Here is a 15,006-nt window from a genome sequence, read left to right as displayed (position 1 = left end):
CTTTCCTCTCCATCCTCCATCTGTGGAGAGTCAAAATGTGACATTCAGCAAACTGGAAATCACACTTTATATCTACCCTGACAGCACCAGGCAAGCAGCTCCAGACATTTGGACTGTTGTGATGTGCGGATCTTTAATGGCAGTATTTCAGAGACACTGGTTTCCATGGGATAAAACCAGCAATTCCAGCAACAGGATAAGATACTAAAGTAACTGGAGAATGTTTTTTTGGTCCTCTTTCGTAGGTGAGCTGGAGTAGTGGGGGATACTGGTAGGGAAGGAGAATTTTTATCCCTTTCTTTCTTCTTCTTGAAATTGCAGGCAGTCAGGAGCCAATTCAGACCTCAGCAAAACCTGTGAGGTCTTGTGACAGCTCCCCCAGGGCCCCAGTGCTAGTGAGCATCATCCTGTGGTGTGCACCACCTCCAATTCTGCTACCCATGTCAGAAGAGAGGGTGAGGTGATGTGCGGTTAACAGTGCTACAGGCAGAGCTGCAGTGGCTCCCGGTTGTCAGTACTAGACCCAACTCACTAAATAATATTGCATTGAAATACACTGCTAATTATACACAGAAGATATGCGGTGACTCCTCTGGCAACCAACATGTCAAGTGTACAGGTATGAAAATGTTGAGACTGCCAAATAAAACAAACAAACCCAGAAAACAGTGAATATTACCCTCAAGCACACATTGCTTTGCAGTGGGCCAGCAGATCTGTTTCTACAATAACATTTATTTAAATGCCTAGCTTTGAGAAAAGTGACCTACTCCTACTGAGCAGTGTATAGGTCCTGATGCAATGGGATTCCAGATCTTGGTGGTCCTTTAAGTACTACATGAGCAGTAATAATAATGCTATTTTCCAAGGAAAAAGACATGACACAAGCACGCTCACACATAATGGTAAACTGAATTTATTTCCTTTTGGAAAACAATTCCAGTAATCTCCAGGTTCAGACCGCAGAGTAAACATTAATAACAGTAACATACATGTTAGTCCAACTGATTCAAGAATTTGGCCGTGTGAAATCATTAAGGAAAGTCTTGAACACTCAAAGCTTCAAATGGTATCCAGAAAAAAAAATTTCTTTGACAATCTACATAACAACTATTGCATATATGGTAATGCTATCTGTCATATCGCAAGGCTTACAAATATATATACGGGCCTTATTCAACTGTGGGTTCCTGCTCTGTGAGAAAGAGTCTCTTCATATGTTTTGCAAGAATCTTCAGCAATAAAAAATAGTCTTAGATTCATCCGTTTGTATACCAAAAGAGAGATTTCTAGACCGAAGTTTAAATGAAAGGAAGGCCAAACAGCTGTAATGGAACGTAGCTATTACCTTCTCCCTCCTCCTTGAAAATGACACTTTTTCTTAAGCTATTTTTTTCCCCTCACACAGTATTATTATTATTTGTATCTTTCCTGAATAGGGCCCAAGTCCACTTGTCTTTATAAGACCATTTTAGTATCAGACAACATAATACATGTGCAACACTTTATATACAGGAAGTCTATCCGGTGCTCAAAAGTTCAAACACATGAACATCCAACAGTTTCGATAATACAAGTTTTATGGTACAATACAATGTTTCTGAATAATATACATTAACAATGAAAGTTTCGTGCAAAGAGTAAAACGTGTTCCCTTTTTGTGCCACAAAGAATTCTCTGGAAGAGACGGGCCTTGCACTAACTGCTGTGCTGGGTCATCGTATGATTCTGTAACAAAAATAAAAGAAACAGCTTAGTCACAGGACAGGCATTTCTATGTGAAAGAAGGATGCAAAACCAATTCTCCCAGCATATCTCAAAATGATGGACTGAAAAGAGAGTATGTTAAACTCCTCCTTGTTTTAAAGCAGCCAGAAGCAGCATCATTATCAAAGAGAGGAGTTTTCCCCAGCTGTTTCACACCAGTATTCTTTCCATGTGCCACAAGAAGGGCAATGCACTCTTCTCTAGGTAGGTGTGGGCTGACCTGCCCCAGTGAAACTGTATACCAGCTCAGCGGTTCTGGTGTCCGCTTACATACGGCTCATGGTTTATGCATTATGCAAATGAGAAGTGCATTTATTTTTCATAAAAGACCTATGGTAATTGGACTGTGCTTCCTAGACTGTGGCACCACTTCAAATGGTTTATTGCATTAAAACCTATTTCCCCCAAACAGTATGGCACAGTATATTCTGGTAAGAGTCATTCTGTGCCTAGCAGAGAGCTCAAAGAGTGATGAGAAAACAAGAGGGGCTGCCACAGCCCTTCCTTCGGTCACCAAAAACCACAGGTATTTTTCCTCAAGTGAACACAGTGCCTTACGTGAGGTGACACAGCGTGGACTTTGGAGTCTGAAATTCTCCTTTCCCATATGAATAATCACCAAATACAGCAGCAAACACAGGTTTCACCCTTTTTCCTACTGCTGCTCTAATCAAGTTGACGACTTTCAGGGATGAGAGATGCTATTTCAATGCCTGCACTGACTCAGATCCTTCACAAGCATCAAGCTAAGAGCAAGGATCCAATCTAACGAGTTAAATCTTTTACAATGTATACTGGATCCACAGATAACTGGAAAGGGTCTGTGAATGCTACTACTCAGACAACAGGGCAGCCACTGATTAGCGATGAATTTTCTTCTTAGTAATCTGGTCCAGATTTGGACCAGTGACCCAGAGGGCAGGGCTGTCACGTCCCGTAATTTCCCCCCAGCATGTCCAGTCCCTTCATTATGCTTTATTAAGTTAATCTGTCTTAAAACTCCTTTGGACTAACACACTGCAGGATGAACCTGTTCCCAAAAGACAGTCATAATTTTCAATAAAGTGAACATCTACTGAACCATACCCTCCAGAGCCACCCATGAAAAGGCACATGAAAACAGCCTTGGTGAAACAAATACGAAATACAGCGTGACTGCAGACCAGCCTGATAGTTCTCCCTCCCTTCCTCCTTCTCTCTCCCGAAGCTGTGCACGCACACAAACAATAGTTCATGGGACATTTGGCAAGGAACGGATCTTACAGTAAGACTGAGGAATTTTTAATGTAGTGCCATTCTCAAGATTAAAGGAAAATGACCCAGTGACACTCAAAGATGCAATTTCCAGATGTGAATACAAAATGATTTAATGCTGATGGCAGGAATTCCAGACTGTCCAAGGCCAGAGAGTGTTAAAAAAATACACTCTCCACTTGATTTCATCTAGCTTCTTATCCTTCCCATAAAATCATTTCAAAATGCTGTAAAGCAGTAACAATAGCTGCAGACGATAATGTTGGCTGGTCACAGGTAATGGGCTCTGACTTTAAACCACAAAAGCAAGGAAATTAAGAGTTAAGCCTGACACTCAGCCCTTTTGTCATCCTGTTGTGTCCATTTATTGCAGCACTTACAGCATAACACCACAGGCTTATTGGAGATGCTGCAGTACCTAGAAACAACAGGACAAGTTAAATACGGGGCGGCAGCCTGAATTCTGATTTTTTTCTCTGCTTCTGAATAGGTGAAGTCATATACCAGTTGTTACATTGCGGAGAGATATTTGGGGGGGGGGTGTCTTTTGTTTCTAATCTACTGAGAGCCAGCATGTCAGTTATGCCCGTTTTTTATTTCTTTTCACTAAGTGAAAAACGCATAATCAGTCTGAGGCTGGATGAACAGTTGCATATGAAGCAGTCAAAAGGTGTTTTAGAAGTGTAGCTGTAACTCTGGCTGCAATGACATTTTTGATTAAAAAATAAAAAGGTCCAAATATGAAGGAGACAAAATAGAACACAGCATAAGGACTGACTTGCCCCTGCTCTCAGTGTCCCTGACTCCTGTGCCCTGGTGCAAAATGATATTCTCTAGAGATAATGAAGAGATAACAGAAAAAAACAAGCGTTGCAGAAAAAAATGAGACAGGGCAGGATACGAACATGAGGAAACGCTTTGAGCAGTTTAGGCCTTAAAAAGGCAACTATACTTACTGCAAACAGTCAAAACAAAATATGGTTTCCAAAGTAATTAAGGCTCTCCAAACGTGAGGGACTAGGGAGAAATAGCTATTTGGATAAGTGGCAAAAAAATACAAAGTGGAAGCACTTCAGAAGCATAACATTGACAAGACAAGCAGGCGAAGGATGGGAGGAGAGAGATAAGAAAAGGAGGAAAATTCTGTAATCCCACAGAGAGCCATATTCTACTCCACCAAAAGCCATCTATTGGAGACCCCATGTCTAAGTGACTGAAAATTGCAAACATTAATCCCAGTTATGAACTGTTGTTGTTTTTATGAGGGGTGTTGTGTTTAAAAATTTAGGGCAAAAATTCTCCTCCATTATCCACACAGCAGAACTCGACTCTGATAGTCTCTTTGCCTTGTGTGCAGCGAGCTCCCCGCCTCCCCGGCAGTGGGAGCTCAGGCAGGCGGGGAAAGCAGAATTTGGAGCTCCCGCCAGCAGGGACACGGCAGGGACACGGCAGGGACACGGGAGTGCAGTACACCCAGGGAGAGCACAATATTACAGCCAAGATCCCCTGTGTGGCTCGGAGAGCGTGCTGCCCTTCACTAAAGACACACTACACGAGCTTGAAACACCTCCTCTGGAAACTTCAAACTACTTTGCCTGAGTTCAGAGCGATTAGTACATCCACTCGTCAAAGAGAAGTCATTTAACTAAGTACAGGAGATATCACATGCTTCCCTTCTTAGCCTCCCCCAAATTTGATTGCACATAAACACATCTGTTTAATTATGAGGTAGTCTCCCTACGAAGCAAAAATTTCAATTTCCTACTTAGCCATGGAAAGGGAAAAATAATTTTTCTTAATACAATCTTTCCTGGACTTTAGCAATAGCTATGTTAACATTTCGAAGAGCTGAGATTTCATAAGGAGAAACTAGTTTGCAAACACAAATGCAAGCTTTGCATGCACAAAATGGAGGAACAGTGAAGCAGGAGGTGTGTGTGTCACTGCATTTGTTACCGCATCAGACACAAACCGAGCCAGGAAAACTCCTACATCCCCAGTTTCTCTCAGTATTATCTGGAAACCAAGCATATTACCTGGGAAAACCTGAATTCAATATATTTCACAAGCAAATTAAACTCTTAAAATGCATTCTCCCTGTTCCTAGAGATAATTATTTTTGTTAGCAGAATCCAGAATCCCAACTGTTATGTGAACTGCTATAAAATTATATGCCACTACTCTTCTGGATGAAAATACTTTGAGATATCCCCGTTGTTAGTGTTAAGGAGTTAAAAACATACAAAGATTTCACAATAATACCGGGTGGAAGAATCTCCTCGGCAAAAAAAATATAAAAAGGTTTCTTTGCAGAAATGCATGAGACAAAAGAGGTAATACTTTCTGTTGTTTGGTGTATGTCTTTGTGTTTCAGATAGAACATGAGAGGTATTAGCTAGCAAAAAGTTCCTGCCCACAGCATCAAACCTAATGAAGAAAAAACATCCACAGATAGCCACAGCAGACGCACTAGCCCATGAGAATCTTTAATGTGAACTGCGGTTGCATCCAATTTAAATGGGACTTCTGTTTTTTACGACTAGCTGAAACAAGACATGGTTGTACCTGACAAACAGTGCAAAGAGCAAACACGTGAAGAAATATAAAGATGAAATGTAGACGCATTATTTCAACAGATGGTAACAGTACCACAGCAGCATGTTATTTTTTCCTTAGTTCAAGAACACAAACATGAGTAATCAATCATCACTGATTAAGTAATTATGGTACCCTACATGTTATCACTTATCTGGAATCCTTTACCTGTGAATATTACGGATCACCTTGTATTTTTTTGCATTAAAAAAAAAAAAATGCACCCCACTGCACTGCAATAGAGTTCCAGGTTGTAAAACAGAACTCTACATTACTATCAACCTTTAAGCGCTACAATTTTTTTTTTTAACAAAAGCAATTGGTTTCCAACAGGCTGGATAATAAGTCTTTTGACCTGCATTCTTCTCTGACCCATTAAGGTCACCCCTGTGCTCGGGCATATAGCTGACTTAGGAAATGCCTGCAAGTCCTGCATTTCATCTCCTGCCCACTCAAAATAAAGCTTTCTTTAAATGTGTCTGTACGGGTCCCTGAAGACCAGGGAGGCATCCCTGTAGTGGGCAATGGAGGGACAGAAGCTTCTGCCTTTATTAATGAATGCAGACCATTATGAGTCTGGCTGGCTCCTGCACTGTTCCCAGAAGCATATACTGTACGTGACTTAAAATGCTAGAATATTGACACAAAGCGAGCTGGGCACCCCTAAGGAAAATTACTCCTTGGATATAATGTAGGCTCGTAACAGCTATTAGAGTACAAAATAAAACCCTCCGGGATCAAACTGACATATACCGCATTCTACCTACTCCTCAAACATTAGAAGAATTTCTTTGTGAAGGCATTCTCAAGGACAGCATTAAACTGACTTTTGTAGCAATCTGCAACAGCTTTTTGGCTTACAGCTTTTAGTACTAAATCTCTAGTTTGAATCAATATAAGTACTATATCTTCCACATTAATCAATACATTTGGTTCAATACATGTTCTATTAAATTATACTTTCTAATCAAGATTTTCTGCTTCTCTTCCCTTCTTTTTATTCCAACTTCTTACCCTCTACCGTACTTTACAAACTGTCTGCAGCTAACAAGAGGATGTTGGATTTTCAAGAACCAAAGCGGAAGAAAGACAGGCTTGTGGAAAAGGCAAGCCTAGCAAAACCTTAAGTGCAGTGGTAATGACGAATCAAAAATGCAGTTTCATGGTGTCAACATGGTTCCCAGAACTTCGGTCTGATGCTTTGTTACTTAACTGGTTGTCATGATATAAGACCTCTCACGCAGAAAGCTCTGTATCAGACACTGCTGAAATACTCTATCATGTGGAAAGGCGGGGGGAGGAGGGAAGAGCAGTATTAAGTGCTAACACCAAAAACAAATAACTGAAACTTACTCAGACATAGCTATAACTTTAAGAAAAATCTCAGAAAAGGTTGATTTTTATACCCTTTCTTCAAATTTGTGCTGCTTCAGTACTGCAGCACCGAGTTTCTTGTCAAAGCTCCATTATATTGTAGCAGGGTTCTTTCCTGGTAGACTGTAATATGATTATACCCAAGACTAAATTGATGAGATATTTAGATTTGTGAGATACTAAGATTAAATACATACTATAAATTAAGATGTAAAAAGATATTATTTAGTCCAGGTCTTTGGGGATATTTGAAACATTTGGACAGAAGATGTCTCCAGCAATCTGAGTGATGTACACAGTTACCGTAAATGACTTTTCCACACCTGTGTTAGCTTTGGTGGAATGTGGTTATTCTTCATAAGCAAAGAATATGAAATGTAATGTCAAAATGATAAACATGTATATTACAGGCATTTGCCACTGTCTTACAGATCAGAAACTGCACTGATGTCCCTTGCTTACAGTCAGTTTCTCTTTTTCTTGTCTCCACATAATCGCTGTGAACCTGCAGAGAAACTGTTGCATTTTCTTTTGACATTTAACATCATCTTACTCAGCTCACAATAGCATCTTATAATACTTTCTAGATGACACTGTGTCACCATTAAAAAAAAGGTGAAATAGCATAATAAAAGAGAAGAACAAGAATTCATAGAATTTAAAGACAGAAAAGACCCATTAGGGCGTTTTCTCCACCCATCTTGCCAGTGTTGGATTATCGCCTATAGTGTAATTTCAAGTGTTTTGCCCAGTCCAATTTTAATTAGAGCTTCCAATGCTCCTCTTGGGAGACTATTTCACAGCTTCACAGACCTCAGGGTTAGGATTTTTTTTTCCTGATGTTCATCCCAGGAGAAAAAGAGGCTCAGCCAGCCCCAAATCACACATGAAACCAAATCTGCATAGTCAGGAGCTGGTTTCAGTAGAATATCTGGGCCATTTTAAAGCATCTGAAAGCAGTAAACTTACTTTCAATGCCCCAAAACATTAAGGCCCTGGCTTCACTGCTGCTGCAAGCAATTAAGAAGATTTTACAGGGGCTTCTCAGGCTCACTTGCTATACAGGTAAAAATGTACTATAGGTGGGATTTGCATTCCCACAGTAAGGGTAACCACTTCCATAGTCCCTGTCCACCAAAAGAAATTAACTGAAGGTTAGGGGCATATCTAGGTCCATTCTGTGCTATAATCCTTAATTGTACTGACAGAGCGTCTATGAATGCTCAGATTGTAATAATTTCCGTATTTTTCGCATAGGTGAAATACAAAAAGAGCAAATTCAGTTGGTCATCAACAGATGATGTGACCATAGATTATTTTCCCTCCCAGGCCCCTCCCTTCCTTTCATAAAACACAAACTACAGGAAATTAACTTAAATTGTTCTATCTGAAATCTTGAAACTAACAAATGTTTCTGATGTGTTTCATCCCAAGAATCACAATGTTTCTGACACAAAAATGAATATATCTTCAGATTTCAGTGGTCACACTTATCCTGAGTGAATGAGGGAGCTCGAAAGGAGATGATGTCTAACAGGTTTTCACAGGTGAAAAGTAGGAAGCCAAATGGAGCCTTTGGAGTTCTGGATAGAACAGAAAAAATTTGAGACAAGGTGTCCCTGCCACCAGCATCTCCAGTACTGCAGTGCAGCTGTTAGAGCAAAAGGAGTACCAATAAATTTTTAAATGCACTAAAGTAGGCATGGAGTTTCATCCAGGCCAAGTTTGATCACTAGCATAGACCTAACAAAATACAGTCTCTGAAACTTGAGATTCCCAAGGAAATAAGGATTTGATCTGAACTAAACCAGAGCTATTTCCACAACAAAGAAGGGGCCAAATCCCAAGAGAATCTATGTTCCAATAAATACCACTTATGTGTAGTGAGTTGATGTTTACCAGCCTTTGAGAATCAGGTCTGTTCTCAGACATGATGCCCAATTAAATGGTCATCTTAGGTCATGACTGACCACTGTTGACAATGATAATTTAGGAAAGTCTACACTGAATTGCAGTTATTCATATAAATTAGTTCACCTAAGCTATGTGATTTGATACTATATTAATGTCTCTGAAATGGCATGACTGCTAATCAGATCGTACTCTTTATTGTATTTATGTAAAACTCTCAGTGTTCTGGTTCTACTCAAGCATTTCCAGCTGGGCCAGAGAAAACCTACCCGTAAAAAAATCTCCAGTTGGATACCATGTTCTCAGGGATGCAAACTGAAAATTAAAACCAAAACCAAACAAAAACAAACCCCCTGATACCTATATTTCTTCAGAGACTTCCAGTAAGTCACTAGTAAAATGTCAATGATTCCTTTTGGATTCATTATTATATGTGAGTACATATATCACAGATTTGTTGTATGGAAAAGAATGACATGTGCTCCTAGGTACAGCAAATAAGATCTTCATCATTGTCACCAGAAGAGAACAGACACAGACACAGGTGTCTGTTCACCATCCTTGCACCCTCCTCATTACAAGCGTTGCCGGGGGGCTCCTGGTTAAGCCTCTGACATAAATCAGAGTAGCTCCAAGGCTGTTTTAACCTTTGGTGCCAGGCAATAGCCTCCCATAAGCCTCCCCTACCCTGTTTGGTGTTTATTGAAATGCAATGGAACTTAGAACAACCTCTTCCATTTCAGGCAAGGTGTATGTATTACCCCCATAAATGATAAGATGATGGCGATGGCGAGAGAGGGCAATCGTTAGGACATGTTCACAGCTATTGACTGAAACTGGGAAACCTTCCTGGGTTTTATGCTGCAAAGGGGCTGTACTGCTAATCAGGATCCAGGCCTAAGTCTTGTTTGTAGAAAAACAAGGCTTTTGTGATACTGCAAATTAATACACAAGCATCCTTCCCCAATAAGAAAATTGTTCATTAAGTGGGAATAAAAGCTTAAACAAAAAAGGCAAAAGGAGACACTTCTGAGAAATATATCAAAAGTCTTATTACTTTAGAATATGGTTATGATTACCCTGGTATAAATTAAGAGAAACTCCTCTGAAATCAAGGGAGTTTCAAGATAGGAACAAGTAAGAATAGAGCTAGGCCTGTTGGGTTTAAAACAAAGTGAATACTGCTCATGTACCGATTGATTCTTGCACACCCTCTGGCAGAGGCCACAGCCAGAAGTCTCTTCACCCTGTCAGACACAGCCAGGCAAAGAGTAGGCAGAACCCAAAGCTGAACAAATCCAGATTTATCTGCAGCTATTGTACAACAGAGTAACAGGGGACAATAAACTTTGATAGGCAATACTGCCTAATAAGATATTCAGGGATGAAGTCAGTGTTTTACAGACACGTGTTCATAGGCTAGTTGTTGCTCTGCTTTAATTTTTTTTCTTTGTTATGTTTAATTTATCATGCTGGTGCTTTCTAAACTACAACATCTGTAAACAAGGTTAAGTTTGACCTCCCTCCCATTTTACATCCACAAGCAGCACTCCTACTTCAATGCTCTAATTTTAGATACCTTAAAGACAAACAAATCTGTGGGGGAGAGAGAAAGGTAACAAACCCGAACAACAAAAACAACCCCCCCCTTTTCTAACAATATGTGTACATCTTACGTGAATACAAATTTGCCTAGCTGGGAGTGAGGAACTGCTCCTGAAACTGGAGCTATGCTATGTACAGATTTCTTTATAGGTCAAACCCAATTAAACAAACTACTACTAAATATTTAACAGCTCGGTGCAGTAATTAGTGACAAATAATGGAAGCGTAAATTGATAATTGCACAGAAATGTCCTGTTGGAAACATTACACATTTCTTGCTCCTCCTGTTTCTCTCATACTCACTGAATCCTTGATAGGTCTTTTCAGGGATTAAACTGACAAATGAATCTGGATTTTACACACATCTATTTGGTCTGCAATGAAGTTTTCTATGAGTTGTGAGAAGGAACCTTCCAAGTGGAACTATTCTTCTCAATTTCCATTCTGGGCTCTCTGATTTAAAGCAGAGTAACTGCTAGATCATGGATTGATTTCAGATCTTAAACCAACCGGCAGGTTCAGAATTTAAGCTCCTGTCCATAGGATTCAAAAGGTCACCCAATTAAAATGGGGAAGCACACAGAGCTGTGATTTATATGCAAAGGGCAACCTTTAAAACAATGATCCTTTTCCAGTTTTCCACAGGTGCATGTACAAGAATTCCTTTGAACAAAATTACAAGTGAAATTACAAGTTTCTTGATAGAGCCTGAAAGAAAAGCCCTGTAACTTGTCTGCACTCTTATTATACGGACAGACACATCCCACACTTGTATTGATCACTGCGTTCACCTCCCTACCTCGTGACATAACGCTGGGTATTGTGCTTACCAGGTGACAAAGGCACAGCCTGGAATCTGGATTCCCCGCACATTGCCAGCTGGTGCGTGGGGCCTTATGCAACAGCACTCAGCACACTGGAGGTTATGGATAAGCCCGAGATTAACTCAAAGTGACTAACACCGTTTTCGCTGAGCTAAAAGCAAACCTTGAACCAGCCCAGTTCACCAAACCTGGCTTTCGTACATGGAAAACATATTTGGTAGTTATCCAGCCAGTAAGCATACATACACCCAGTTAAGAGGACGTGTAAGTGGACTGGTGTGTATTTTGGATCCCCAGATCGGGAACACAAGTGAAAATACGTCCCCTTGTCCATGGTATGTCAATTTTAAAATGTGTAGGGAAGAAAAAAAGGAAAAACTATGGAGTTCTGCTAGCTCTCCTCCTCTTCTAAATGCCCCAAACTCTGTTGCACATTGGTGCAACTTTTTCCTTCAAGAAAGTTTGCAAGGAAAGCCAGACGGAGCAGATTTGATAGTAGTGGCCAAAGATTTCTGAGCTGATAAGCAGAGGCCCCCACGACTTTTGCTCTCTGACTTCCTTCACAACTGGTTACTGCGCCAGCCCATCTTGGACATCCTACAGTTCTTATTCCTACAGCTCTTCAAACAAGCAATAGTGGGAACTGGGACAGTACTTGTGTGTGTGTGGGGGGTGAATTACAAATCTACTTCCTGGAAAAGAAAATAAGGACAATTTTTATCCCTTCATATCTGGTAAATAGTTAGACAGTTAAGAACCCTATGTTGAAACATATTGTTCTTAGAGCAACCTGATCTGATTTCCCTCCTTTTCAGTCCAAGAAACTCCATGTTATAAAGGTGACTTTTAGAGAGACCAGAATGCTATTTTGCCCTTTAGAACAAAGTTACTACTTTTCTAAATTTTCTAAGGACAAACACTGTAAATCAATAAAACTGGAGCTTTTACTGACATGTGGTACCAGGACAATAAAAATTTATGTTTGTCATTGTGGTTATTGGTTGTAAAATGCAGAAGTCTGTATTCTCTATTGTCTTCTGTTTTGTTGTCATTTGTATTTGTGTAAAAGAAGAGTGAAATGTGACCACAGCTAAATGGGAGGAATTTTACTCTCACTTTCTCCTGTTTTCAGAACCTATAAAAGGGAGAAGACAGTGAAGTCCAACGTCTACGTTTTAATACTTCCCCTCCCCCAAACAAGAAGTACTACACGAAGAAGCATCCTTTTATGCCTTTTTCCTTCTTCCCCATGAGGGAAGAAGTATCCTCCTACCAAATGTCATTCTTTGAGGTTGGTCATTCTGTTTCCTGTCACACAGCTGGCCAGTGACACGTTGCAAGTCAGACATGTCATTAGATCCTGCCTTGACCCTGCACTGACAGTTGAAGAAATGCCCCCCCTCACCTCTGGGTTTGGCTTGTGATGCTGTAGTACTCCTGACTCCTAGGCTATTTCCTGCCAGGAGATCCAGCCTCCTGCAGCTGTGCTTTCACCTCTTGTTGCCCATGAGGACTGTTTTTTAGTGTGGCAATCTTCTGATCCGAGTGAAAAGAATCACATTTAGGAGGAAAATAACTGGAGACAACACACTCATTTGCTGTCTACGTTTAGTGCCAAGGTGTCTGAAATACAGAACTTTAATTCCTTTACAAAAAGATGTGCTGTAGCTATGGTGAGGCTAATCTATAACCCTCGCAGTCTTACATAATTTGCTACTCCAAGTTAATTTTAATTCATTACAATAAAACCCACCTAATTAAAATAACTCTTTAAAGTGAAGTATTAGCTTGATCCCAGAAAAAAAAGCAGACTCTTCACTATCGGAGGGCGATTCATCATACCACAGTGCACACTTATATAAATTCAAAGGTAACCTATAAACAAGTACCCACAGCAATAGTGCCATGCATAAAGGGGCAGGCAACAGGAGGCCTGCTTTCTAATCAGCCCTCAAAGGAACCTGCCACACAGAAGTGGCACTTATTCTAATTTAAAGCTCTCACAGTTACTTTACCTTGGCAAAATTTATAAACTAATAACTTTAGTAAACAGACTGGCACTCCAAACAGAAAAACAAAACCAACACAATGGTTCAGGCCTGCAGAGAAAGCAGCTTTCCCAGAAAGGTACCGTCTTCAACAATGAGATAAAACATTTGTTTGGGGGCTACTCTTACAGTCCCTGATGTTCCGTAACAGTTCTCCACCATCCCATTAGATCTGTACTGTCAATTCACTGTGGTCTCTAGTCTATTGTCGCCACAAATCTTTTCAGCATCTTAAGGCATTTTACACACCTGTATATTTGTGTTCTGGTCAGCTCAGCCAAAGAAATACTTCTGGATTTGAAGGAGCCCACTGGGGCTATGGCTTCCCTTAAAATGTCATTAAATTGTCAGGGCAATCTGCTTTCAAAATGTCAGTTTAAAAACATAATTAATATTTGCAATTAAAGTTCACATGCTTTCTCGTCTCTATTATTTTTGCTTCTCAGTAACTGTTAAAAATCATAAAAATTATGCTGTTCTCCATTTACATACATGAAGAGAAAAAAGAAAACCAGAAAGCAGTAATAAGGGCTAAGCAGAAAATCTTTGTAATACATGCAGCACAATATTGGAATTTTTTTTTGTTATATCATAAAATACACCACTTTGTAGAAAGTTCCTTTTTAAATCAAAGCAATACTACAGTAAAACAACTGCAGGCAAAATTTCTAAGACACAATGCAGTTTGTGTCAGAACGCTCATCACTTCAGGCTGACCTGTCAAACTATCTTGGGGAACCTGGGAAAAAGGCAAATCTGCAAGTTGGTAAGAAACTTTTGAATGATAAAAAGTATGCGTTGCTCACAAACCACATAACGCTGTGCAGTGTTAACTGAGCTGTAGTGATGCTTAGAGCAGATGTCCATCCCTTCCTACTGCTTATAGGCACACCTGCTTGGGCTGTGCTCCTAAGGCCACTGAGAGAGAGCCAACATTTTGAAGCTCTAACAGAAGAAACCAAATAAATAAAAAATTTGTGCTCAGATGAGTGATGTGGAGTAGAGATCAGAATTTAGTACTATACACAGATACCTGCTATCACAATAGAGCTATGTTGTAAATTCGATACGGGTGAACTTAGCAAGACAACATTTTTGGACCTTGATAGGCAATTTCTGGCACCTACATTTTCAGGAGATTCTCCACACTTTGCAGAATCCGACCCCTGCACCCAACCCACTTCCTTAGGGGATCCAGTATGGTCTCAAGGTGCCTCTTTTTAGACATTAGGGATTAAGATTTTGGCCACAGGGCTTTTCCAGAAATTAACACAATTATCAAGACAGTCTACAGAACTCACCAGAATAATTTCTAAGGGTTTTCGAAATCATCACTTTTCACAGATATATTTCTCTATTAATTTCTGCAGAGACTTATCATTCTCTGTTAAATTGTGTACATTTTCAGACTAATTCCTATACAACTATTGTATATTTTTGTAAATCCGTGTGGCCTAAACATTAAAATCTTGGGCCGCCACAGTCTTCAGTGCACATTAAAGCATTCGTAAGGCTGCCCAAACTTATGCCAGCTCGTAATAGCTCCCACAGGATTGTTATATCAATTAAAAATCCCTGGAATTCATCGGACTCTGAGACATGCCTATGAGGACCAAAAGGGAGTGATA

General features: G+C 40.0%; 1 protein-coding gene across 11 annotated transcripts in view; it reads right to left on the bottom strand.

Moving 5' to 3' along the window:
* Positions 1-900: 900 nt before the first annotated feature.
* ZNF521 (zinc finger protein 521) overlaps positions 901-15,006 on the bottom strand; it is a 239,993-nt gene continuing 225,887 nt past the window's right edge. For all 11 annotated transcript variants that reach the window (XM_030011930.2, XM_030011919.2, XM_030011920.2 and 8 more), the window contains one exon: positions 901-1,728. In XM_030011930.2, coding sequence (XP_029867790.1) covers positions 1,699-1,728 — 30 coding nt within the window. In that variant the 3' untranslated portion in view covers positions 901-1,698. The remainder of the gene's footprint in view (positions 1,729-15,006) is intronic.

This window comes from Aquila chrysaetos, chromosome 4 (genome assembly GCF_900496995.4).
Source record: "Aquila chrysaetos chrysaetos chromosome 4, bAquChr1.4, whole genome shotgun sequence".
Taxonomy (NCBI): Eukaryota; Metazoa; Chordata; class Aves; order Accipitriformes; family Accipitridae; genus Aquila; species Aquila chrysaetos.
Note: the sequence above shows the minus strand (reverse complement) of the source record. Positions and strands in the feature narration are given on the sequence as shown.